The sequence below is a fragment of the Anguilla anguilla genome, chromosome 4 (genome assembly GCF_013347855.1).
Source record: "Anguilla anguilla isolate fAngAng1 chromosome 4, fAngAng1.pri, whole genome shotgun sequence".
NCBI classification, from domain to species: domain Eukaryota; kingdom Metazoa; phylum Chordata; class Actinopteri; order Anguilliformes; family Anguillidae; genus Anguilla; species Anguilla anguilla.
The window spans coordinates 10,467,139-10,492,541 of record NC_049204.1 but is presented as its reverse complement, the minus strand read 5'-3'; the positions used below and the strand labels follow the sequence as shown (position 1 = coordinate 10,492,541).

Here is a 25,403-nt window from a genome sequence, read left to right as displayed (position 1 = left end):
CCAATTGCCTGTCTCCCTATGGCGCTACCAGCCACAGTATTAGCAGACACTTGACCTTTTACAGGTGGGAGGTGAAGCAATGGCAATTTATGGTCGGTGTTCGAGGTTTCCTATTAAGTACTGTTCTGGAAATGCTCACTGGCTGTCCCTGTGTCAGTGTGACAAATACAGGAAAGGTGTGATCGATGGCTCAGCTTGCAGCAGCCTGTGCGACAAGAACACACTGTACCTGGGGAAGTGCCTCTCTTCCAAGCCCAACAACCAGGTCAGCCTTTGTACAGCTCATCCCTGCTCCAACCCCCTATGCATCTGATCGATTACTCCTGTCTGCGGAGGCAGCAGGCCGACTGATTTCTTCCATGTGTTGCAGGTCTACACCAGCGTCTGGGGCGACCTGGAGGGGGTCATTAAGTGCCAGATGGAGGAGATCCTGCACTATGACCTGGGAGCTGAAATGGAGCCCAGGAAGGAGGTCGTGCTCTTTGACAAACCCACGAGGGGGACGTCCATGGAGAAGTTTAAAGAGATGGTCCTCAGCCACTTGAAGGCAAGCAAATACATCAGCTTTAGTCACCTTTCGTGTCAAAACAGTACCACCATGCAGTGTCTTTCCTCAGATTTAGTATATAATCATCTATGACAATACATAGCTAAATGTTGCTGGCAAATCTCTACCTTGATAAATTGCGGGAGACGACTGGCAGATGATAAATCTTTGCTTGGTGATGAATTGGCTTGGCAGTGTCTCAGACATACAAAAAAAGAGTATAACGCGGGGCCCACACAAAAGCAGTTACTTTTTGTCTAAATAAGATTCTTTCTACGCATTTAATACATATGAGTAATATTTAAAAAGCTTGAATCAAAGGACTTTTGTTTTCACTGTTGAACAGGTGAAAGTGGGCGAGCAAGCAAACCTGCAGGATCTGGCCATGCTGGTCCTATCCGTGGCTGACAGCAACAAAGATGGCCACATATCCCTGCCCGAGGCCAAGTCTGCCTGGGCCCTGCTCCAGCTCAACGAGTTCCTCCTCATGGTCATCTTGCAGGACAAGGAGCACACGCCCAAGCTGCTGGGCTTCTGCGGGGACCTGTACGTGACGGAGAAGGTGCAGCACACCTCTTTGTATGGGATCACCGTGCCCTGGCTGATGGAGCTATGGATCCCTTCCGGGGTGCGGAGGAGCATGGACCAGTGGTTCACCCCCTCTTGGCCCCGCAAGGCCAAGATCTCCATCGGCCTGCTGGAGTTCGTGGAGGACGTCTTCCACGGCACCTTCGGCAACTTCCTCATGTGCGACGTGAGCGCCGGCACCTTCGGCTACAACGACAAGCACGACCTGAAGATGGTGGACATGCGCAAGGTCGTGCCCGAGGCCGCCTTCAGGGAGGCAATGCGCGATCGCCACTGCGAGGACGACGAGGACTGCGTGTACGGCGCCGACTGTAGGACGTCCTGCGACCTCACCAAGAGACGCTGCACTCCCGAGGCCATCCGGCCCAACCTGGCCAAGGCCTGCCAGGCGCTCAAGGACTACCTCCTGAGGGGGGCGCCCTCGGACATCCGCGAGGAGCTGGAGAAGCAGCTGTACTCCTGCCTCGCCCTCAAGGGCTCTGCCGAGCAGATGGAAATGGAGCACTCGCTCATTCTCAACAGCCTTAAAACCCTTCTGTGGAAAAAGATCTCGCACACTAAAGACTCCTAATGAAAATGGCCACACGAGCATTATTCTCCTCTCCTGCTTTTTCCTTAGTCTTGTTTTCTAACCCTGGTCCGTGAGAGCCACAGGGTCTGTGGGTTATGCTATTTAGCACCTAATTGGTCAGTTAGAATGAGAACATGAGAATGTCTGATGAGGTCTATCTTTTGGTGACTAGGCTCATCAACTGCATAATTAAAGCAGTTGATTAATTGACTCACCTCACACGGTTTCTTGATTTTATAATTGGTTGACTTATACGTAAAAACCAAAAGCAGCAGACCTCGCAGCCCTCCAGAAAACAGGGTTATGGACCCAGCATTAGGCCTTAGCTCTGCCGGAAATGGAAAGGCCTTAGGCAACAGGAAATCAAACTGAGATGGGAAAATGGCACGAAGCAGGATGGAGGGATATGCTGTGGCCTTTCTCTTGTTGCGTTGTTTGTGTACTGTGTACATTTTATTATTAGTAACATCACTTTTTAAAATAATGTTACTTGTTATTTGTACTTGGTTCTTTATTTGTGCCATACAAATGTGATCTTGATGTGTGTGGGCCCGATAGGGGGAGTGGGAAAAATGGGCACCATTGGACTTACTAACAAAGAACAATTTTTCTTAAATCCACTCAGCCAGTTGGATGTTTTTCACTTCTGTAGGAAGTTGATTGATTAATTACAGCATTTTGATGCTGTTTGCCTCATTTGTTTGTTGCCACTTATTTTAGCTGTACCCATCAAGGAACCTTCTAGATAAAAACCATGGACTGCCACTGCAGGCACAGAATGAACTGAAATCCCAGATGTTTGTTTTAAGTAGCATGACGAATTTGCACAATAAATTAAGTAGACCTGCGTCTTTCAATTTGCCATTAATTTTTCATTCTTACCTCGTCAAAAACCACAACTTAAGATTCCATTCACTTAGATTTAGCAAACAGGAAATACTTCAACTCATGATCCTAAAGCCTACCATCTACTCAAGAGTAACCTCATTTTGATTGAGGTCCCCATTCACACTGTTGAATGTTAACTATGTGAGGTGAACAACCCCATTGTGTAAAACGGTTTCAGTTTGCGGCCTGCTGTACAATCCAACTGCACATCTTTAAAACAGCAATGTTACCATCCAGCATTTAGCCTACTATATTTCACACAAGCTAAATTTTAAATATTTTACACTATTTACATTTCAAATGGCTGCTGGGTTGCTCATCCTGGTAAGGCACTGTTCTAGTGCATGGATGGGCCCCCAGTCTAGGCCCCCCGTTTCTGAAATCATGGTCCTGCACAAGTGTCTGTTTAAGCCTCTCATCACACCTGCTGTTCGCATGACAGACTTTGAAGGAGAACATGCACTCTGTGTGCCTTTATTTCATTTAGAAATTCATGAATTTGTTTGTGATCTCACGTGAAATAAAATATGTATACAAAGGAGCTTTCTCTGCATTTGGTTTAGCACACGGATGAGATATTCAGGAAGCACATTCTTCCAAAAGAAATAAGTGAAATATTTTACGCACAAACACATAGCAAGCAATCCCACTACATTTTGGTAAGCTGCATATCTAGCAGATCTATATAGGGTCCTTAATGCCCCAATACTTCACATTTCTTTACCATTACTTCCAAATTCTGAGCTGTTGCATAACCAGTGAAATTTGCATAATCGAAAAAGTATTCTTTTAATGTGATTAATCAAGCTCAACCATTCCCTAATCACATGCAAGCAGCAGAACGCCAACAACCCAGGAGCATATCTGTCGCAAAGTGAATTTATAATTTTCAGTGATTGCAAACTGAGAATTGTACCCAATAGTTTCTCACCCAGTCTAATGTCGGTACTGAATTACTCAACAGCAGGTATTTGGGACAGATTTTACACCATCACATCACTAAATTTAAGGTGCAATTAGGGAGAGGTGGCAAAGTCTTAGGCACGCTAGCATAATACATATCTATTTGACTGCAAAGAACCTTTTCTTGTAAGGTAAAAATGCACAAGAGTACCAGAGGTCTAATAAAGTAATAACCATTAAAAACGCATACATGCTGTCTTTTCCAAAAGATTTATTTAGAATGGATGTTTCTGCCGTGCATAGAAGCAGAGGATGCAGATTTAGCTGTCGGCAACCTCTTGTTCCTGGGCCCTGAGGAAGCTGGCCTTCTTCTGGGCAACACGGTCCTTTCTCTGGGCCAGAGAAAGTTTGGCGCGGTTCCACCTGTGGCACAACAACGATCTGGTTAGGGCATGTGAACGGCACCTATGCCAGACCTCCTTGATCCACAATCCACTCATGCATGTCAGACAAATACCCATATAATCCCACAGCCCAGGTTTTCAAACAAAAATCAATCCAACCCAGATTTATCATGACAAATCTGGCTTTTATAATATAATCTTTATAAGACTACAAGCTGACTTCATTGCTGGATTTATCGCTTGATTTTTTGATTCATCCATCATCTATTCAAAATGAAACAAGTCTACTTCATGGTTCTGTTCTCAGAGAGGAGCTATTCACAAAATCAATTTTACATCTCCAAGCATCACGAAAACACAATGGCATAATAACCACTCTGAAAAAGATGAAAACACTATGTACAAATGTTTGAACAGCAAACAGCCACCATACGGGGACTTGAATGCCTGAAGCCATCTCTAAGATTTGTGCTTAATAGCTTTCCAAACGGCATATTATATTCCCCTAAAGACTTTTGTATACCAATTTACACTCCTTACCACCAGTCTTAAAACCACAGGCAATTTCTAATGGGAATTACACCAACACAGCAAATTTGATTCGGAAACAGGAATTAAGCCCCCGTGTTTAACCTACGACTCAGAGCCTTGGGATCTCATTAAGCACAGAATGCAACTTTCAGGCCTACGCCAAATTCGTGCCAAAATGAAGACCTACGGCCCAAAATGCTTAGGGGAACCTCCCGTTTATGCAGAGAAGCACCGACAGAACTCAGAGCTCATAGTAAACCCACCTCTTCTTCTTGACTTCTTTCTTGGGCTTCTTTTCGTGGACTGGGTTCTCACGGATAGCGGCGTGAGCCTTTTTGTACATCTCCTCCACCTGTAGCAGGGCAGACAGGAGCCATGATCCATGTGAGCTTTCCCAGTAGGTCTAAACCACAATCCAAGGATTACTGCAATACTGCTCAATTCCAGACACTGCAAAACTCTTAAGTGATTCAGTTAACTTTTCAGAAGCTAAATTGACTAAGAAAGATCTAGTCCAAATTTCAATTGTTTAGTCCTACAGATTAATGGAATGTGGAGGGAAAAACCCTCCAAGTACCTAGACAAATCTGATCTGAAAAAGAACTGTTCAAAGGAGAAAACCACATTTAAAAAAAATGGGTAATATGCTGTGGTAGGATGAATACCTATAGTGCACAAGCACAGAAATTAAAAATGGACATGCAGAGAATTTCATTTTAAGTGCACTGATTGTCTGCCCTTGAGCCTAAACCAGATCAAGCTGCTCTCAGCCCCGTCTTGAAACAGGATTACATCAACCATGCAAATGAAGGACCAACTACAATTTGCTCAGTCCTGTAGACATCATCATCGAGCAGCTGTGCGATCTCTTCACAGGGTACATCAAGTGCGAAGCACATATTACAGTGTGCAAAGGCCAAAATCCTAATTTTGCGGGTAAGAAATAAACTAATCAATAAACTAATCAGGCTTGAAAAGCCTTGTTCTGAAAGCCTCAGAATTTAGGTTTTGCTAACACTAAAAACCAGAGTTCAGACCCCTGCTGCACATCCTGTTTTTTCGATGAAACTTATACCTTTGAGCCTCATACACCCCTTTCACACATCACGTCCTTCTGACAGTTTCTCGTCCCATTGGATGACCTGGGTCACGTGTCCCCAGCAGAAGGTGTCGTGTGAGTTGTAATGAATAAAATGTATTGCATCACAGGCTTCTGCTCATAAAATGTCTCTGCAGCATTTTTGTTCAAAATAACACTGTGGTATTTAGTACTCGAGTAAGTTTAATCTGCACACCAAGACATCTGCTGCACAGATGTTTGCGTGAAACAGTTGCTGATATTCGCCCATTCAGTACATGACTGCGTGCGCGTGTTCCATAAAATTAAACGGACTGGTTTGCAGATAGGAAAAACTCCCTTGCAAAACCCGAGGTTCACATTCCATCGCTGCATCAGATATATTTAAAAGTTGACGTGTGACAGGGGTAGGTGAGGCTCAGGCTTGAGGCCTAGCAGAACGGACTTGGACGTTCAGCAGGGGTGCAACTGGGCCCGTTTCGGGCAGAGCGCTCCGGCGAGGGCCTTACGGAGTCGGGGGTGACGCCGTTCTTGATGAAGCGGGAGAACTGCTTCTTGTAGGCGTCCTCGTCCTCCTCCATCAGGTAGCTCATGTACTCGGACACGTTGATGCCCATGATGTGCTTGCGGTGGACGTCCGCGTTGAACTCCTTGCTTTCGGGGTCGTAGCCAGGGAAGCGCTTGGTGCTGGGGAAATCATGGAGGTCACAAGAGCAGTGTGTTACTCCGTGGGAAACGGGCTCTACAGGACAGAAGCTGCCCACCTCCATACGGAAGTGAGCAAATTTAAAAAGGGCTTCAATTTTAACTACACAATGGCTGCTCTTCGGTCACTTGATCACTTGTAAACGACAATACAAAATAAGGCGAAGCTTTCCCACTCTGAAAACCTAAAAGCTAAAATCTAGTCCAAATGCAAATCTGATACATAACAAGGACTTTAAAATGTCAAACCTGGAAGAGTTAAAACAGCATGCAGAAGTAAGACTTAAGTGAAACCGTATTTGCTGCTGTGTGGTGTCAGTGCCAGAATACAATGCCCAAGCAGAGGCACCCATCTGTACCAAAAAAATTATAAAAATAAAAAACGGTTGTAGGACTCGGCACACCACGATAAACTAACCAAATCAAGCTGCTCTCAGCCCCGTCTTGAAACAGGATTACACATCAACCATGCAAATGAAGGACCAACTACAATTTGCTCAGTCCTGTAGACATCATCATCGAGCAGCTTTCTTTTGAGGTCACTCAAAACAAGGATTCCCCCCCTACTTAAAACAACTTAGCAGCCTAACGGCTCCAGTGTACTCATCACAATTAATTTATCTCACCTTTAAAATATCACAAGCGCCCCCTGGCTTGCACATGATATAGAACACAACCGTACAAGTCGGAAACAAAAACTAATTATTTTGCGACGACTCTTCTTCAATTTAGAGAGAGAAGTCGCTGAGCGCAATCCTAGTTCCCGCTGAGCGAGCAGCCGCCACCGACCGTACGTCCGGTCCTCGAGCCGCCAGACTTGTGAAAAGAAACAGCCGCCGTAGCTCACCTGTGAGGGATGGACAGCCCCCCGTCGACCGCGCCTTTGAGAGCCCCAAACACTTTGTTTCCGGTTGTGGTTCTGGCGAGTCCTGCGTCCAGGTAGCAGGTGAAAGCACCAGGCTGGTCGTCGATGCTCTCCACATTGAACTCATCTCCAGTCACCTCCACCTGGCCCTCGTAAACTTTGTCAAGGCCAAACTTGTTCAAAAGCTATGAGGAGAAAGAGTTGGAAACATTACCATTCATCCAACACAGGTTGAGGTGCTGTACTATAGTGCTATGAACCCTCTATGATTCTGGGCGCCAATTTCGAGAATGGCTACATTCCAACTAGCCTGTGATGCTCCAAACTTGAACTTAGGTTTCCACGGCATAGGAAACTCAAAGAACATTTTCTTTAATGCAAAATGAGGCAAGGCACTGACAACAGGACTCCCCAATGTTGAACGTTGGATGGCGTACAGGTCCCATACTCACCAAATTCCAAAAGAGGCCACACTTAATGTGTCAGCTACAGTAGAACACGTGATTTTCAAAAGTCACCGTGTTCAGCTTTAGTGTGAACCAATTTCTACCCTCCAATCCAGGGTTATTTACATTCAAATCAAACAGTCGAGCATCACACACTGATTTCATTCTCATACCATCAAACAGTCACTCATTGACTTAGTAATGCTCAAAATAAGAGACTGTCGGAAAGTGAAACCGATTAAGAATTTTATTATTCTGCATACTTCCGGTGGCCCTTCAGTGTAGAATACCAACTTATATCATCCACTATAAGATGGCATTCTTGGGCAAGGAGAAAGACCATAAACCATTTTGAGAGCACTACTCCAACATGCACAATTACATTGCAGTCCGGCAGCCTCAGACAGCCTCCAAAGGGACAGCTGTGCAACTGAAGACTACAAGAGCACAGCAAGAGGAACGTGGGCGTAAAGTGTGTCTAGCCTTTGGTGGAAGACTGACCGCGAGCGGCGCCGTTTCGGCTGGACGGGCGAGGGACCTTACCCTGCGGGCCATCAGCAATCCAGTGCAGTAGGCCGCCGCGTAGTTCGTCAGCCCCACGGAGATTCCATACTTCGGCAGCTCGTGGGAGTAGGCAGCGCACACGATCACGTCTCCCTCTATCTTGGCGTAAGCGATCTGGAACGATCCGCGGCAAAGGCCGAGCGGTTAACACGCGCCTCCAAAGGTGGAACGCCACACTGAATCCCAGTTGCAGCTTAGTTGGCAGGCCATCAAAAAAAAACCCCTCCCATCACGTGTACACAGGCTTCTTAATTACTGTGCAGAACATTATGCAGTTTCACCTTAACCAAAGATGCGATGGACAAAACTGCTTCACTTGACATTGTTTTCTAGGTTGACTGAACTGCCTGGAAGTCTCCAACAACATAAGGCTTTTAAGCAGCTTTCTTCTAGGTTTCTTTTCTTCTTTTTTTTTTTATAAAGCTGCAAACATGCAAGTCAATCACAGGCTGACACTAAATTAAGCAGTTCAATCAGTCCTTAAAGGGACCAAGACCACAATGTGCAGGTGTAGCTTCCCCTGTACAGTCAGAATAAACGAAGGCCTGCTTACATCTACAGGTACAGGCCTACTGGCCCAAAAATCATCTCGCGGAGCATAGTAAAGCATAATCAATCGTCACATACTGATTCAGTTCTGTAAGGCTACACCTGTGGAGTACATTCACTTATTGGCAGTGTGCCCCACCAGTCATAACCTTGCTTTAAAGCCTAATGCTGCTCCTATATCATGCACTTATTTATCATGCAATATAAAATATAAACTTATTCAAAAACAGTGCCCCTCCAGAGCCCTGAAACAAATATTGCAGAGAAATCAAAATAATGAGAATCATACTGAAGTGTACCTGGCAGACAATGTCCCTGTTGGAGAACCTGACGATCATCCTGTACTTGGGTGTGTTGTACTTGTTCTTGTCTTGGATGACCAGGCGCTTGCGGGCAAAGTAGTCGGTCTTTCCCTCTGATGATCACAAAATTATAATCCTGCCTCAGTACAAGGCTATTTTTCCCCTCCAAAAACCAAGCGAGTGAGAACCACAAACATTTGCCAGAGTTCGACAAGTCATGTGCTCATCAAGTGTGCAATGTTCTTAGACTGACAACTGTAAGAAACAAATTATATAATCAAAATAAGCACTTACCTCGCCTCCTCCTGAACTTCACCTGGTATCTCTTGAAGTAGGACTTATTCTTGACCACCTTAACGAAACCCTGTAAGAAAGTGTCAATTGCTCTACTTTAACAAATCATAAATTAGCACGCTAACATTAACGTATTTCCCGTCGTGGCTGAACGCTTATGTACAGGAGATTCAGTATTACAAGCCGGCAATCTTTTAGATACTGGAAGGGACTTAGCTATGGCCTATAACCGATCAATTAAACTGTAGGTAGGGGCAGCAAACATGGCAGACTACTTCAGCAATTCACCGATTTTTAGAGGCCGGAAAGTTGTACACAGTTCTGGATCAGGATTCTCTCAGAATCAATGGAAAAGGGATCATATGCCTTGGGCATTCTCGGCACGTCTCCGGAGTGACTGTGTCAGTGAGCGAGAACAAATTCAAGCAAGACGTGCAGGCAGCCATTAGGCCACGTTGGAACATACCCCGGTCTGAGCAAATCGGAGCTAATCTATTATCATCCAAGTATTTAGAAATGTATATTAATACAGTATGTCGCATATACCATGCAAGTGATTACTTATGTACCAATATTTGAAGATATCGTGACGATTTACTAACCATTTTGCAGTCTTTCGAGCGCCTTTGCCCGGAGACTGGAGTCAAAGACTGGGGTTTTGACTCCGCTGCACTGAAAAAAGGAAGAATGATCTGCGCATGCTCCGTATATACCGTCGCGCACCACTGACAGTAGTGCAGCGCTGGACTAAAAATAAAAACGGCTCCTGTCCCCTGCTGTACTGGATGAAAAACTGCATCATGACGTTAATCAATAAATGTGTATCAATGAAACATTGAAAAAAACCATATGAAAAGCAATAATTACATAGCTTAAGCCCTCCTTGTACAAAAAAAAAAAAACATTCGGAGAGCTGCGAAACCAAATTACATTTTATTAGTTAGTTTGCAAGAACTGGCACATGTAAACACCAATACTCATTATGAGTAGCAATGAAGATGACATTGTGGTCAAAAGTGGCTGCAGACCTGATTGTTTCCATGTCATAAATAAAATTCCATAAATAAAAAATGACAACTTGTGTCTCACCCCACCCCAATTGACAGTCTGTCCCCATCCCCCACCTCAATAACAATGTATCAGATTTTTCTGAGTCTTGACCAGTCTAGACAATTTGCAAGGTAACACACACTGACGTTTTAAAAAATTTCAGTGCAAAAATCTTTTGTCGAATTACATTACAGTATATTTTAAAGAAAATACATATGTTTTCCTTCGCTTTCCTTCCCAATCAGCAAAGACATCCACAGTTATCCTCCAAAACAAGTGGTGTCACACCTAAACTCACATCAGAGGTAGACCTAACACTTGGCATGCAGTCCACAGGACTGAGCCCAATTGAGAGCAATGAAATGTGGACCCCAAATTGACTGAACCCTCCTGCCAATCTGGAGCTACCGGCCACAGTCGGTACTGACATGGTCTGGATTTGATCAGAGACTGGCTCATCTAGGCAGCTTAACCGACTGAGCTGCCTGGAAGTCTCCAATAACATATGGTTTTTAAACTGCTTTCTTCTCTTTCACACAATTTGGAGTACTCACCTGCATTCACCAGACCTGCTCATTGCTGTCAGTCAGGGAGAGAGCAGTTAAACACATGCTTTCATCCCAAGTATGTGACGCCATGCATATATGGTTTTCACACCACAATCCACAATTGCTTGTTTGACTGATTGATTGAAATTCTTTATTGATCATTTAAAATACCCCATATACTAAAAATTATCCAAAGGTATGAAACACAATTAAACCAATGGCTTATTTCCATTGTGGTCCTTTTGGGGAAAAGGGGCATTAACAGGGACAGCTGGACAGCCTCTAACAGCACCTAAAATATTTGTATAAAGAGTCCATATACATATCTTTTAAAGAAACTCAATTACGAAAAACAAAAGCACACAACATAATTTTAGTTTACACAGACAGACAGATTCTTCATGTGCAAACAGTCTCAATTTGGATGAAGTCTATTGCTAGACTGCGTATGAAATAACCCAAGAGAATTATGCCCAGCTCAGTCTAAATAATGACAGTTTAAAAAAAAAAAATTACTCACACAACCAACACGGGCATTAAAGTAACATATCACATAGTCCTTTGGATAAATTAAAACAAACATAATTCCAATGTTAAATATATAAGAACAGGCTTAAAACAGTTTTCATGTCATCAGAATAAGGTCATTTTAAATTCTCATTTGAAAAGCCTCTTTAGTATATGGAGATAATAACCTAGAAAATGTAGATGAACATATAAACATAAATACATATGTCAACATAAATCAGCCTTTTTAGTACAGTTTACTTGTGGTTCTACGTCCAATTAAAAGCTGTTACTTTTTAATATATATTTTGTATTTGTATAAACTAAAACGTGTATTACAGTGTTTATTTGTGAAATTACAATCGTGATGTTTCTGATGGTTATACAACAGAGCCTTGCCTTGAGGCAATGACCACCTCTAACAGTGTACCAGCAGAGGGAGTTGCTACGCTTCTAAATCGGTTATGGATTTTATAATGACTGTAATGCAGATACTGGCTGTCATCAAGTTATCTAATTAGGCCTACACATCACTTACATTTATTCGAACTCCAGTGTCTCAGTAATTTAGACTTTAATTTTGCGTCCATACTAAATTATTGAAATGGGGACATATAACCTGCATGTTTTGGTGATTTTTTCCGCTTTAAATCATTGTTATGATCTGTAAGTAGGCCTAATGAGAGGAACTTTCATGCTCTTGTATTTGGAAAGTGTTAAATGAGCAGATATCAAAATTGATGTTCTGTAGACAGAGAGATTATGCCTTGAAGATTAGTATGTGGTGAAGGAACTATACTGAGTTGAATTTGGAATTTGGCGAGCAGTTGTCCATAAATTACACAGAAAGGAAAACAGACTGTACGGGCGAGGCTGTCAGCTGCTTTGAGATAATAGTGCTGAACTTGAGACTCACTTGGATTTAAAACAAATCTGTGTCAGATTACTTAATTTGATAGCCTACTTGTATCCATGCTGTGAAATATACAGGCTTGGTATGAAGGCCTTCCGCAAATTTTGTGAGTTCCAAAAACAGGCTGTTGTCTCGCCAACGTCACATTGAAGCAATTATTTTCTCTTACATCAGTTTCTGTTGTACATGCGTCAACCTAAATTTAGACTGAATACGATACTGAGTAGCCTACTATATGGTTAAATCAGTTTCGTCACTAATCCTGTAAGGACACAACGAAGGTGTGTCTTTCATGATGAATAATAAGTGGTGTTCTCAACCTGACTGAGCTTCCGTGTAAAACCAGAAAAGTTAGTTTGTAACACTTTCAGTCAGCTGGAGCGGCCAAGACGTCTGTTGGATAGCATGTCTGCACTTCTCCCTTAAAAACAAACAAGACTGTAAAACGCGACTTCTGAGAGGACTTTTCAGACACTTTGGTGACGATGGGGTGAGTAGCCTATTCTTCATTTGGACAGCTGGAGAGCGAGGCTTTGGGGCTGGTAAACTGTTCCTTGGCAGTGTCCTCTCACTGAAGCGCATGTCTAGTGCAAGGCCTTGTGTGACGTAGGCTCTGGTCGTTCACTGCTTTGACTGGTAGATGATAGTAAGCTAAAGCTACTGGATCCAGCGGTGCCAACCGTGGAGTACAGAGGACGAAACGAACTAACAACCCGCAACCCGTGGAAAAACCTCAAGACCAGGGATTGAACTTCTGAGCTTTCAAATCCTGCTGCCCACACGACATGCGTGTACTTTGATCCATGGAAGTTAATGTTTAATTTTAGGGATTGTAAAACGGTTTCAAGGTAAGACGAGTGCAGTCATCTGTTTTGCTAGGGAGCGCAAGTGACGAGGACTTCCACGCTTTGCCTTGCCAGAGCTAACTAGCAAAGCAAGCTAGCTACATTGTTGTACGTTGCCAAGTGTCAGCTACGTTAGCTATTTTTTTCTGTCACTATCTATCTAGATGGCAGACAAGCTAGATATCGTAATGCGTTAGACTTGTCTGACCATCTTTATTGATTGTAGCAGTAGCTAGTTGTTTTATTAAACAACGACATTCGGCGTGGCATGTTTGTGTTTTGAATGAGTAGACTGGTCTAGATCTACTTGGCGACTGACGTTATGAAACAAATTTGAAGAAAAGGGCAAACTTGCAAGTTAACTATACTAGCCAACATCATGTAGCTACTTTCTGATAAATGTGACCTGTTCGCTTTGGTGCTAGTCTAGTGAAGCGCCGTCAGTATATAAACAGTGTTCAATATTGATATTACCTTCGAGTCTGGTAGGGTAGAATTAATAAATAACGTTAAAAAATACATGTAGAATTCATGTTGCGATTAGACTAGTTCAGAGTTGAGCTTATCGAGTTTATTTACCAGTCTGTTTTATTTATTTATTTATTTATCGGTGACCCGAAGACAAAATACTAGACTCTGTTTAGGTTAGCTGACGTTAGCTTCACGCTTGCTATATGCCACTAACTTGATTGCTACCTTGCAAAAGAGAGTTTTTTTCTAGAATTAGCTACTTTATTTTGCTGTGCTAGTCTAGTTATCATAATATTTGCTGCGGTAGATGACATACGAGGTAGCTTGCAATGGGATGGGTCGATTTTCCAAGTAGATAGCAAACTGTAGCCAAATGCCTAACGTGCACGTTTAACCCTTTTCTCCAGTTTTCGCTTGCAAGCTAGCAACACTAATTAGAAATCGTAAGTTGTTTGTTGGCATAGCTGTTAGTTAATTTAGCTGACTGGCCTGCCTGGTGATGGGCAACTATAGGTAACTTGCGCTGCATTACTGCTGGTTATTTGCTCTTTTAGTTTTATGTCAAGCTAGTTAGCTGTAAAATACAATGCTCCTGCTCACAAGCAAGCTGCTATGTAGATGCAAGCGGTATCACGAAGCTTAGGAAGCCAGTTGCAAATCAAGTTTCCTAGCAGTGCAACACGACTGCAGTTTTAATGTACGAACAAGACAGTCATGTCATCCTGAAATGAGTGGGATTTGCTTTCTGTACATAAGATTTTATATTTTAAGAAAGAAAACTTTGTGTACAGAGGATCTAAATTCTGGTATATACATTTGGTACGTTATATTGTGAAAAAATGTACCTTGCAAATGTCTTAGATCCCCAGTGTAATGTTCGTAACTTAATGCCACCAGAAGCGGTTATTATTGGAGAGCTTTTTTTTTTTTTTTTTTTTTGGTGAAACCGAGGAATAGACATTTCTGGTCGTGCGGCGGGGCTGTCGGTGAAGAGTCCTAACCAGATCGCGTGAAAAGGATGCGGTAAATTCAGAAATCGCTACGTGGTCTGAATGCAGAAGGATAAAATAGAATAAACAAAAACGGTCCCTCTGATGCATTTGTATCATTTATGTGTAAAATGCTATTTAAAACTTGGTACAGAACAATTTCCGTTGCATCTATATATTATTGTGTACATTTCTCTGACAATAAATAACGTTACCCGTAGTTCTTGGTTAATGTAAGGGACAAAGACGAATGATGTGGGGTCAGCTGTCAAGCTGGATGTTTCTTAAAGGTTGGCATTGTTTTATTAACTTGATGAAGTTCTCAGATGTTGGCTGTTGGAGGAGAGGCCCAGACATCTTTGGTCATCTCCATGGAGCTTCTGGGAGGAAGTAAGGGGGCTAAAGACTCCAGTGGTGGGGGGTTTGCACAGTTTTCAGGTTATGTAAGCTTCCCTCATGGTTGCCAGGGAAGTAGTAAGGTTTATTTTCTTGGGAGAAAGTTGGAATAACAGCTGTGTCCATCTTAGGGTAATTATTTTATTTTTAGTTTATCACTCTGGCAAAAACAGATACAACCTGCTGTGATTCAGAAATATTCAAAGTGCTTGTTTATGCTTGCAGCCAAAACCAATAAAAAAAAAATGACAGCAACGACCCAAAAGACTTCTGCATTCTGCAGTAAAACTCAATTTGAGATCCAATGGAGCTCTAGATTCAACAATTTAAAATGGGTATATAAGCTTTTATTAAATGTTTGTTGAGAAATAATTTTAAATGTTTTTTTTTCTCTTGCATTTTTAAGGTTTATTGGATTTGTTTGCTAGATTTGCCCTTGGCATTTTTTCTAGACCACAGGGAAGAGAACAGCTTTTTTATTTTTTTTATTTTTATTGCTTAGGCTAGGTCTGGCAAGCTAACCAGACAGAACATGACTTATCTTTGTAGCGTGGTTAGACTTGGCTAAAGCATAATCATTAGCTTTGTCTTTGTTGTTACATAAGTGACTGTTATAGATCAGCATGTGGTAGCTGCAAATTGGTAAAGTCATGTTTTATAGCCATGAATACTTTCTGGTTGTTGAAAGTTTAAGTTTATGAAAAATTATTTTGCTTTCAGACAAACACTTGAATCATGCATATTCATTATTAATGATGCAGGTTAGATCAGGCTAGCAAACCAATACAATTTTTGATGTTGATTAGCTACAGCTGATAGTTTAAAATATCCAAGCATGTATTTTTTCTTGTCTGTTTAATAGCTAGTTGCAATGGCCCATCAGGAGCACTTAAAACCCCTAAATTCTTCCTTCATCCACAGTGCATGCTATGCTGGCCTTTCCTGCTTTAAAAAAAAATACAGAAGAGGGACTACCAGAAGCATGTGTATTTCACATACTGCCACTATTTCCCTCAGTGTCTTGTACACAGTGACAATGCATCATACATCTCCTGTTTCCAGAATGTTTTTCCCAGGTGGGGGGAGGGGGGGGGGGTCACTTGAAACAAGAATGGATGCGGAAATACTTGGACTGTAGGTCAACATTTATTTTCCAGCAGTGAATGAATAGTGTTAGGCTTTTTTCATGTTAAGAGGTGGCCTGAGCACCCTGAGCTCGACTGCACAGGCCTAAAAGATCGTGAGAAGATTTGAACACTCCGCTTCAAAGTCTGTTGCTTTTTCGCTGCTCATATTTACATTTTAATTCATTTTACAGCCTCGCTAGGAATTTCAAACACTGGTGCCTTCTCGCTTTTTGAGAGCAGATCCCATGCTGGAAAAAAAATCCTTTCATCTGTGCTGTCCTGACCTAAGATGGAAGTGTAGCTGGGTTCTCAGTATACGCCCCACACACTCAACACAAGCTTGTGTGTGATTACTGTACAGCTGATCCACACCCAGCTGGGCTCAACCGTGGTCTGGCGCTGTGTGCGGTTACTGTGTTGCTGAGGATTTTCTGCTTCCTGTCCTGCCAGGGTTCACACGGATCGTCCCAGACCAGAATTGGTAACTCGACAAACTGTTTGGTAACACAGTGAAAACGGGGCTCTGTAAAGGCTCTTGCGTGAGATAGAAGCCTGTTTGGCAAAATTAGCCATTACGATTATATACTATGATTAATCACAAGCATTAGCCTACTGGCTCGGACTGCGTGACAATAACAGTCTTCAGGTGCCAAGCCTATTCTTAACAGCCCTCGTCTTGGGATTCGTGGTGCACAGGTTGAAATCGAGTAGTAAGACAGGGATTTTGAAATGACTGTTGGATTACAGAAGAACACTTGTCTGCACTCGCCCAGTTAGACACTGTTTTTTTTCCCTCAGTCTTTCCCAGGATGTAGCCAGGTCTATATGTAGTACATGATGCTGTATGGACATTGTGGAGGCTGGGGGAAAGGTTACATTAACTAGCCTACCAAAAACAACCTACGTTTTCTAACAAGTAACTTGCAATACAAGTTTAATGTACAATATATTTATATTGGAGCAAAGCCGTTGAGCTCTTCACTCTAGAATTTGGTAGTTATATAATGAAAATGAGAGAACCCCTTTTCCACTTCAGCAATGCAGCTTAACATTTGTGGTTATTATTCTGTTTGAAATCATAACATATTTAATCGTAATTTAAATTCCGATTAATTGCTTGTAAGATTTCTTGCGTGCTTGTCTGAGCACAGTGTACTTCTTTATGTTTAAATCAGACCAATTTTCAGGAGGCATATAAAGTCAGACCTAGTACTTTATTTTAATTAAATTAAGCATGGTGTGCCCTTCTTAAAGGAATAAAAAAAACATTACAGTTTCTCCTCAGCCTTTCAACAGTTTATTGCGTAGACTTTAATTTGCCAGACATCACGTTATGTTACCAACTTTCAGCTGTTACGATTAAAGAGAAGTTTTCACCTGTGAGGATTGTGTGTAGGCTATATTTAAAGAAAACTACAATGTTGTCATGCTTAAATGAGCAGTGGCTTTGCTTGTGTTATCCACAGACATGCTATATACAGTTATGCTCTTTGATAAGGTATTGTCTGTGTCTAATTCTGTATCAAGAATTTTACCTGATCCAATCCCATATCGTCTCCTCTCCTTTTAAAACTGTTACTCTAAACTAGACAATTCCTGCAGAAATTATGAAGTGTGGTTGCCGCCAATGAAAATATTTATAGCAAAGTAAATGAAAGATTGTATGATTTTCAACACAATTTGAACTGTGAATTGTAAAGCAATACCAAAAAAAAAAAGTCTATTTCCGAGCCTGCTTTACTATTGGGGAATGTTGACATTTTGGAGAACTGTTTAAATTCCATGTGCTGTTGTGTGTACATCTGGTACAAATCCACAAGTGTTCTGGTACAAGTGATAATCATTCATCCTGAAGTACACCGTGAAACTGAGACCTTCCTTGACTAAGTTGAGTCAGGGGCTTTTCCGGCAGTTATAGTGCTGTGGTAGCATTCTGTAAAAATGTAGGCTTAACATTAAGCTAGAGAATACTGTCAACAAACATGATGTTCTTTATTAAATTGTTTTGCATCATTTTTGTGATTCTTTGCTCAGGTCCCATAAAATCTTTTTTTCCTTGTTTTTTATTTTTTTAGGTTTCAAACCCCCAACCTCCAATAATTTTGTTCTATGCGTCTATCCTCAAAACTGCATCAGTACAACAGGACACATTGCAGTTTCTTTGCAATGTATTTTGAGTCTCTTGTTGAAGCTACTTTTTTCAGCTGCTCCCATATTAGCATGCAGATCTTCACGGCATTTCTTTTGCCCTTTTTGTGTGGGCCCAGGAACTTGCATGACTACGCTGGAACCCTTACGTTCATGGAAACTGCTGCATCACGTCACTTTGCTGGCAAAATCAGTGGCTTTCCCCTTTTTTAGTTGCACTAAAGAATGTGCTCCCTCAGATGTAGCCAATGGCCATAGGCGGGTCTAGTAATTTGCCTGCATGCTTCATGTTCTTAGAAAAGGGAAGTTGTGATGTTTTTTTGTTTTTTTTGCCAACCTCTATCACTATACACTTCCCCATTTCATAGAAGTATTTTCTTTCGTGCTGTCTAGACTACGTATTACGAAGTTGCAACATTTCAGTTGTCTTCAACAAGCATACTGGCATAGTAATTAAAGGCTATGTTTATTTTTTTTTACTGAATGTAAACTGAGAAGTGTATGTTCCTTCACATGAATGTTAGTGTCGCTGAATAGGCGATCGAGTTTGATGAAACATCCCTGGATGGTTCGTCCCAATGTGTTCAAGCTGTTTTAAATGCATAAAGTGCTTCCATTTCTCAGAGGGCTAACATTCCTTATGCCTCCCCTTCGTTAACCAGCAGTGGTCTCCTGCCCGTCAAATCAATTGTATTTCATACGCGAAAGGCTCTCTAATTTCTGCTATTTTAGGGGAAACTTTAGTGTAGTTTCCACAGGAGAACCCAGCTGGGCGTTCCAGCAGGAATTTACTGCTCCTCAAGAATATGCTTGCCAGGTGTCAAGGGAAATATTCTGCAGCTCCCCTTTCTAGTTTTCGGTTAGGCTCCATCACTTGCTGAACGTAAACATCAATTTAAAATGTATCCACGTTTAATGTTTAGTCTGCACATCAATTTCTGATTTCATTATTTTTTCGCCTGCTATTTTCAAACCACCGTAGGCATTTGAAGCCACTCTGTGGTTCTTGGTCTGATGGGTGGTATGATGGTTAGGGAACCAAGCTTCTGACTCTGAGGGATTGTGGGTTCAATTCCCAGCTGGTGTGTTGCTGTTGTATCTCTGAGCAAGGTACTTACAGTAACCTGAGCTGCTTTAGTAAAATATACAGCTGTATAAGTGGATTGGATGTATTAATGTAATCTGTTTAAGTCGCTCTGGATAAGAGCATCTGCTAGCATTCATACCTTCATGGAATGTCTGCCTGGTGATTGTTGTATATACGTAGAACAATGTCATTGATTTATTTTAAATAAAATCAATAGGCTGGTTGGAAAAACTAATTCAGCCAAGAATATGACTCTGAAGATTTAGCCACTAATTTGCAGGCAATACTGAATATAATTATGTTGTACAAAGAGTTTGTTGTTTGCATTTCTGGAGGGGTAGGGGGGTGGTGCAGTTTTGAGGCCTAAAATGCATAGCTGTCCACATACCAGTGTAGAATGCAATATGCAGTGTGCATTTTGGGTCCTTCTTCCATGAAGAAAGTCTTGTAACCTAATCTAACAATTTGAGATATTATTTATGAGAACAGAAATGATGGTCGGTCTTCAGGTGAAGTTCAGCTAACTCTGTAGCTTGTCCTGTTGTGAGAAAGACGACCGTCTTGAAGAGCTGACCTCTCCAGCCTGTATGGAAGACCTTGTGTTCTCTGGGAGGGAGTGTGTGCAGTGTTGACCACAGGAGTCTAACTCCCAGGTGTTGTGGTGAGGTTAAAAGTGCCCTTAGTGTCACGCAGGTGTCGTCCCTGTAGTGCACTCTTAACCTACGCAGTGTACTCATTTCCACACTTGACTCATTGACCTTGTCAGTTCTTAGGGAATGTCTGTGTTTTCAGAGATGGTTTTAGGAATCCTACTATGGGGCCTCAAAAAAATAATTATATAGGCTATCTATAATATCTAGGCTGTAGGCTATTCCTGTGCATTCATTCTAAAATGCAAGGTTGTGAGAGAGACCCCTCCCAATCCAAGGTTGCTGTTGAACGCTGCGGAGAGTATTCGGGCCTCTTTGGAAGAGCTGATCTCTTCCGCAAAGCCCCTTCCCATCCGCCGGTGTTCTCTCCCCATTCCCACACAGCAGGCTAAGTGCACGCTAGTAGTGGAAGCCACACTCTTCGTACAGTAATTGCTCTGCAGCCTTCAGACTCGGGGCCTGGCGATTCAAGGCACATCTTTTGAACTGGGGTGGGGGGGGGGGGAGGCGGGGTCGTTTACGAGCCGGGGAAATAAAATCATCCGCACAAACACATTAAAGCCCCGTTTTAACAAGCTCTGAAAACACAGTGCTCGACGAACCGGGAGAGGTACCTCAGGCGACTGAAACGTTCCACCATACTATGACATAGAGTTGGAAGCTGTTACCTGTTTCTCAGTGCAAAGCAATTGCATGGGGCCTCATGGACTCGGTGGCATTTTCAAAAGCTGCAGGCGGTATGTAATTGCTACAGTATTTTTTTTTTTTAGAAAAGGACTGAGATGATAATAAAATGGAGCTCTCATTAGAACTCCAAGCTAACAATGCGAGTCAGGCTCATTGGTTTTGTGTGGCGATTCTGATGGTTCCTCGGACCTTTTGTGCATATCTTTTCTGCGTGTTTCTCTTCCATGACGGAATACTGAAAGGATGCCATTGTGTTTGGGTCCCCGTTATGCAGCAGAGTATAGATTAAAATGCAGCCCTCAAAACCTCAGGCAAACCCGCCCCTCCGATTCCCCTTGAGGTTGTTTTCGCTCTGGACTCAGAGCGAAGCTTTCTTCAGACAGGCTCTCGGCCCACCGCTAGGCCTGTAAAGAATGCGTCTCCGGGTCACGTTCACACACTGCTCCCGGTAAACAAGGAGAGAAAGCAGGCATCGCAACGAGCCGGGCCTTTCGCATTTTTTCCCAGGAGCATGTGATCACAGTAATATAAATCCCAGTTAGTAGATGTGCTCCTAAATTATTTTTCCAGTTAGCACGCATCAGTTTTCAGGAGCAAATGCTCCTAAAATGGGAGCACTGTACTGACCTGTGAGCCGGTTGAGCACAACACAAATTTACTTTTAAAATTCGGCATTACTTATTTTGTACTTGAGGGAAAACTGCAGAACCTAGCGTCTTTCTCTCTCAGCTGTTCCTGCCAGCATTTTAACATATTGCAGATGCTGACCGTACAACCTTGTGTGAACGGCATGTATGATACAGTACTTCATGCTGGCAGTGCCATTAAATTAGGAGTGCATCATTTGGAGTTGACGTTGCTAAATGGGTTTTGATGCTGCTATTGCGATTTTTCTTGTTTTGCATATTTGCGTGCCGAATTCTATCGCGCTGCATCTTCCTTCCTCTTTTTGGCCTCGATCCCGGACAGTCGTCTTTAATTCTGCCAGTTTCCTCACAATGACGCAGAGATCCCTATCAGCCCCAGAGTGACGTGTCATCCCTCCTGGGTCACAGTGGGGCAAACCTGTTGCATTGAGAAGTGAGTCTCAGGGTAGGAAGTTTTCAGGCATCAGCAAGGGGTACTGCAGCCAGTAACCAAAATTCTGGAAGGGAGACATAGTCACATGATTTGGTGGAGGTAATTTTACCCATCTAGGCATAGCATATTGGGATCCCATTGTTGCTGGTTTTTAAAAAATTTGGAAAAACCATTTGGAAGCACAGTCCTCTCATCATCTGCTTGCCCATCACCCCTGCGATAGCAGCGTTGCTCCCTCCCTACCGAGTTAAACAAACGAATGAGGTGTTAATCATCTGCCACTGCTTAAGTGGATACAGCTCCACTCCGGTTCCCATAGAAAGTCTGAACGTCAGAGACCCTGTGCAATCAGTTCATCATTTTTAAAGTAGTCGTATTATACTGTACATAACAAGCCAAAGAGAACAAATATGAGGACAAGCCTATTTTTCTGTTGAAAATTCAAGTTTGCGCTTATCCTGAAAACAAAAGGTTCTCAAGCTGCCTACCGCAGGAGGTCATGTATCGGGTATTCGTTTTTGTTGCCTAGCAAACATGTCATTTTTCATTCTAACCAATCAGCAATACAGCTGTTCAGTAGGCTGCCAATCAGAGGTCAAATTGAAGTGGCTATTCACACACAGTGGACATGCCATGTCATATTTCAGCTCACATGCTTCGCAATGACATAGGCCACTGTAATATTTAAAGGATGTGGTTTTTTTTTCTCCTGTTTATGCATTTGGGAAAAAAAGGTTAATAAAATCTTTATTTTGTGGATTAACTAGCGCTTTGAATACAAGAATAAGTGATTGCGCAGTGTCTGAGAGAATTAGTCTACCTACAGTGTACCCATTCCAAACTAAAAGAGTTGGCCTAGTGTGCGGGGGACCACTTTCCCTTTGTTGCAGCCTTCATATTTTCACCACATGCACTCGGTCATCGCTGGTGTTGGGGACGGCGTCGTTCTGTGGACTCGCGGATGAGCTTGTCCACTGTGACTTTGCCTTACTGCTCCTCAGAGATGAAACGCCCCAAAAAGGCCCATTAAGCAGAGCACGGTTCCTGTGTCTTTGCGAAAGGGCAGACCTGAACGGAAATGCTCTTCTCACACTGTATCTATTGATCAGAGAGGGTGGACTCCTGGGGGAGGGGCCGGGGAGGAATGTCGTTGGGAGAGCTGGGCCGGAATACTGATGAGACGGTCGCCGTATGACATCACCTTCGCTGCTGAGATGAGGCCCAGAGAAGTGCCTCAGGGATTCGTTCCCACCGGGCATGGAACTATTTTTAAAAAGTTAAAGTCCTGTTCTCATGATAGAGTAACTCTGTTAATGGCATTTGTCATTTGATAAAAAATTAATGGATTGCTGTTGATAGGATATTGTCTTTTGAAAAGTATATTAAACTCTTAATAAAAGTAAAAACTCCCGAAAGGCTTTAACAAAAATGTAAGTAAAACGACAGATTTTGTTGAATTAAATTATTTTTAGAACAAAAATATGTCTTATAAATAGTCTATTTTTTTTCAATGAGAATAATCCCCATTGCTTGGCATATGCTAATTCTGACCATACTGTTGATAAGGGTAGGTGCTGAGTTTTGAAAATTAATTCAAACTACTAACCAGAAAACATGTACTTTAATAACTTCATTTTGTGGCAGTATAAAATGTAGGCACCCACTGACTTGGGCTATTTCACACAAAATTGAAATTGTAAATATATAAACAGTATATTTTGCAGTGTTACTTTTTAACTGTGTGTATTTTTCTTTTTTTTGCTACATCTCTATGTCCTTGACAAAGCTGGACTGCACAAGGCCTCTGTAAATGTGTATAATGGAACAATAGGACTGCTGTTCATACCACTTCAGTTTACCAAGGAACTGCAAAACAAGAGGAGCCGAGGAATCAAAATTAAAAAAAATTGAAAGATATAGATCAAGTTTCAAACTCTCAGGAGCAAAGAGATTTTATTCTTAGTAAACGAACCACTTTTGATTGTTCCTGGGGTTTTGGTTTCCCTTTTAACCCAGTATTCAGTGATGTTTCCTGGCCGTGAAGTGTGTGGAGCTTGTGGGTTCTTATGGGAGCTGGTGCATTTGCTGCGTTCTAAAATTGGTATTCGTCTGCGGGAACTATTTCCTGTTTTTAGCGCGAGGCAGGATGTATGGCATATGTATGGATGAAGCGGCATGTAGTCAACGAATACTGTTCTGTGCATGTGGAGCAGAACAGACAATGCTGTGAAAACCTAAATTAACTTGTTACGCGCACGACGCTTTCACCAGTCAGTGTGTCGCTTGTCATATTGGCAGCTTCCTTGCAGCTGCACATACAGTACAGGCTCATGTTTCTGCGCCGTAATAATGGTCATACTCGCCGCCGCTACCGGAATTCGGCTCAGACGGCCGATGGAAAACGGACCAATGCGTTTGCTAATATCAAACCACGCATGTTTGCTCATATTAAGCCACGTATTTTCTAAACACATTACTTTCACTGGGCGCCTCCTTAGTGAATGGTTATGGGGTATCCCCCGATATTGTGGTAACCTTGTGGAGGACAATGCTAGCGGCTTCGGTTGGAAAAAGAAAGTGGACCTGTTGGCTGTGCATAATATTTTTTCTCAACAACAACCAGGGGATTTACGACAGCCCAAAGTGGAGAGAAAACGAGAGATGGCCAAAAAAGTGTGATGCGTTTGTACCCTGTGCTCGACAAAAATCCGTAGTTGGCTGCGATAGGTGGTTTTTCTTTCCATGCTATTGCCAAGGCTGATCATCTTAGGTCACCGATTCTAAGAGATGAGTTGAAGCATAAAGGGAAATTCCTTTTTGTGGACTGGTCATGGAAATTAGGAACTTGTTTGTACTGAGTGAATGCAGCCATTTAGTTTGCTTAACCTTTAGTTTTGAATCATAGTAGGCTAAATGCTTTGTTCAAGTTCACAGCCTTGTTCACAGTATACTGTTGAGACTACTGTAGCCTAGGCCCATCTTTGCTTTTTGCTACTAATTACACACGGGGAGAAGTCTGTCAGTTCATTTTAGGCTATACTTTGGGCTATCAGTATCTGAGCTGCAGGCTAAGTCACTTTTAAATAATCGTTTTTAGTGTTTACTTACTAGCCACTAAGTTTTAAGAGGGTATATTTTGTATGTCCTCAGTGATATTACCCAGCACAAAGGCTATCTGATGGTTCATCTTTGTTACATCGAGGGGAAAGTAGGTACTGTGGAATGTTGGAAAGTTTCAGTTATGATCGTGAATGCTAGAATGAAAATGAAGGGCTGCTAAGCAGGTGAGATTTCAGGTAAACCGTAAAAATGGCAAGAAACAGCCTGCTTTTCTTAGGGTTATTATAAAGGATATTGATTGCCCTGTTGGCAAGCGCTCAAGTGTCTCAGCTAATCACTTGCAATAATGACACCTCCTGTGTGCAGAATTTCAATTTTCTGTAAAAAAATATAAATAAACATAAAGAAGCTGGCAGTGCGAGTAACATTATTGCAGAAAGACGTCTCGGTGGATGCTTCCAAGGAACGTTTCATGAAAGTGGCAGATGTTTCGCACAGATTAAGGGCTGTGAAAGGAGCGATGTCCCCAAAGATTACAAGTGAAATGAAAGTCTTAAAATCTCGAAAGAGCATTGTGTACGTTAACTACTTGCCAGTTGCTTAGGCACCG

The 25,403-nt window shown here is 42.3% G+C and overlaps 3 protein-coding genes and 1 non-coding gene across 11 annotated transcripts in view; 2 read left to right on the top strand and 2 right to left on the bottom strand.

The window, feature by feature from the left end:
* Positions 1-2,264, top strand: part of LOC118225638 (divergent protein kinase domain 1A-like) — a 34,315-nt gene extending 32,051 nt beyond the window's left edge. For all 4 annotated transcript variants that reach the window (XM_035414375.1, XM_035414374.1, XM_035414376.1 and 1 more), the window contains 3 exons: positions 158-265; positions 371-547; positions 894-2,264. In XM_035414375.1, the coding sequence (XP_035270266.1) occupies positions 158-265; positions 371-547; positions 894-1,706 (1,098 nt within the window). In that variant the 3' untranslated portion in view covers positions 1,707-2,264. The remainder of the gene's footprint in view (positions 1-157; positions 266-370; positions 548-893) is intronic.
* Positions 2,265-3,751: 1,487 nt separating this feature from the next.
* LOC118225220 (60S ribosomal protein L5-like) lies at positions 3,752-10,715 on the bottom strand. Its single transcript, XM_035413325.1, has 9 exons — positions 10,694-10,715; positions 9,838-10,016; positions 9,236-9,305; positions 8,939-9,054; positions 8,070-8,204; positions 7,063-7,265; positions 6,020-6,197; positions 4,696-4,784; positions 3,752-3,920 (listed from the first exon to the last, which is right to left on the bottom strand). The coding sequence occupies exons 1-9, from the start codon at positions 10,713-10,715 to the stop codon at positions 3,818-3,820; spliced, it is 1,095 nt and encodes a 364-aa protein (XP_035269216.1). The 3' UTR covers positions 3,752-3,817.
* On the bottom strand, positions 5,192-5,287 carry LOC118226640. Its single transcript, XR_004765070.1, has one exon. It is a non-coding gene; the product is annotated as a small nucleolar RNA SNORD21 (small nucleolar RNA).
* A 1,888-nt stretch (positions 10,716-12,603) lies between the features above and the next one.
* Positions 12,604-25,403, top strand: part of LOC118225340 (ecotropic viral integration site 5 protein homolog) — a 69,304-nt gene continuing 56,504 nt past the window's right edge. For 2 of the 5 annotated variants that reach the window (XM_035413545.1, XM_035413541.1), the window contains exon 1: positions 12,880-13,101. The gene's annotated coding sequence lies outside the window, so the exon portion shown is untranslated. Of the gene's footprint in view, positions 12,744-12,878; positions 13,102-25,403 lie in introns of those variants that run through there. The other 3 variants (XM_035413542.1, XM_035413547.1, XM_035413546.1) reach the window with 3 other exon arrangements.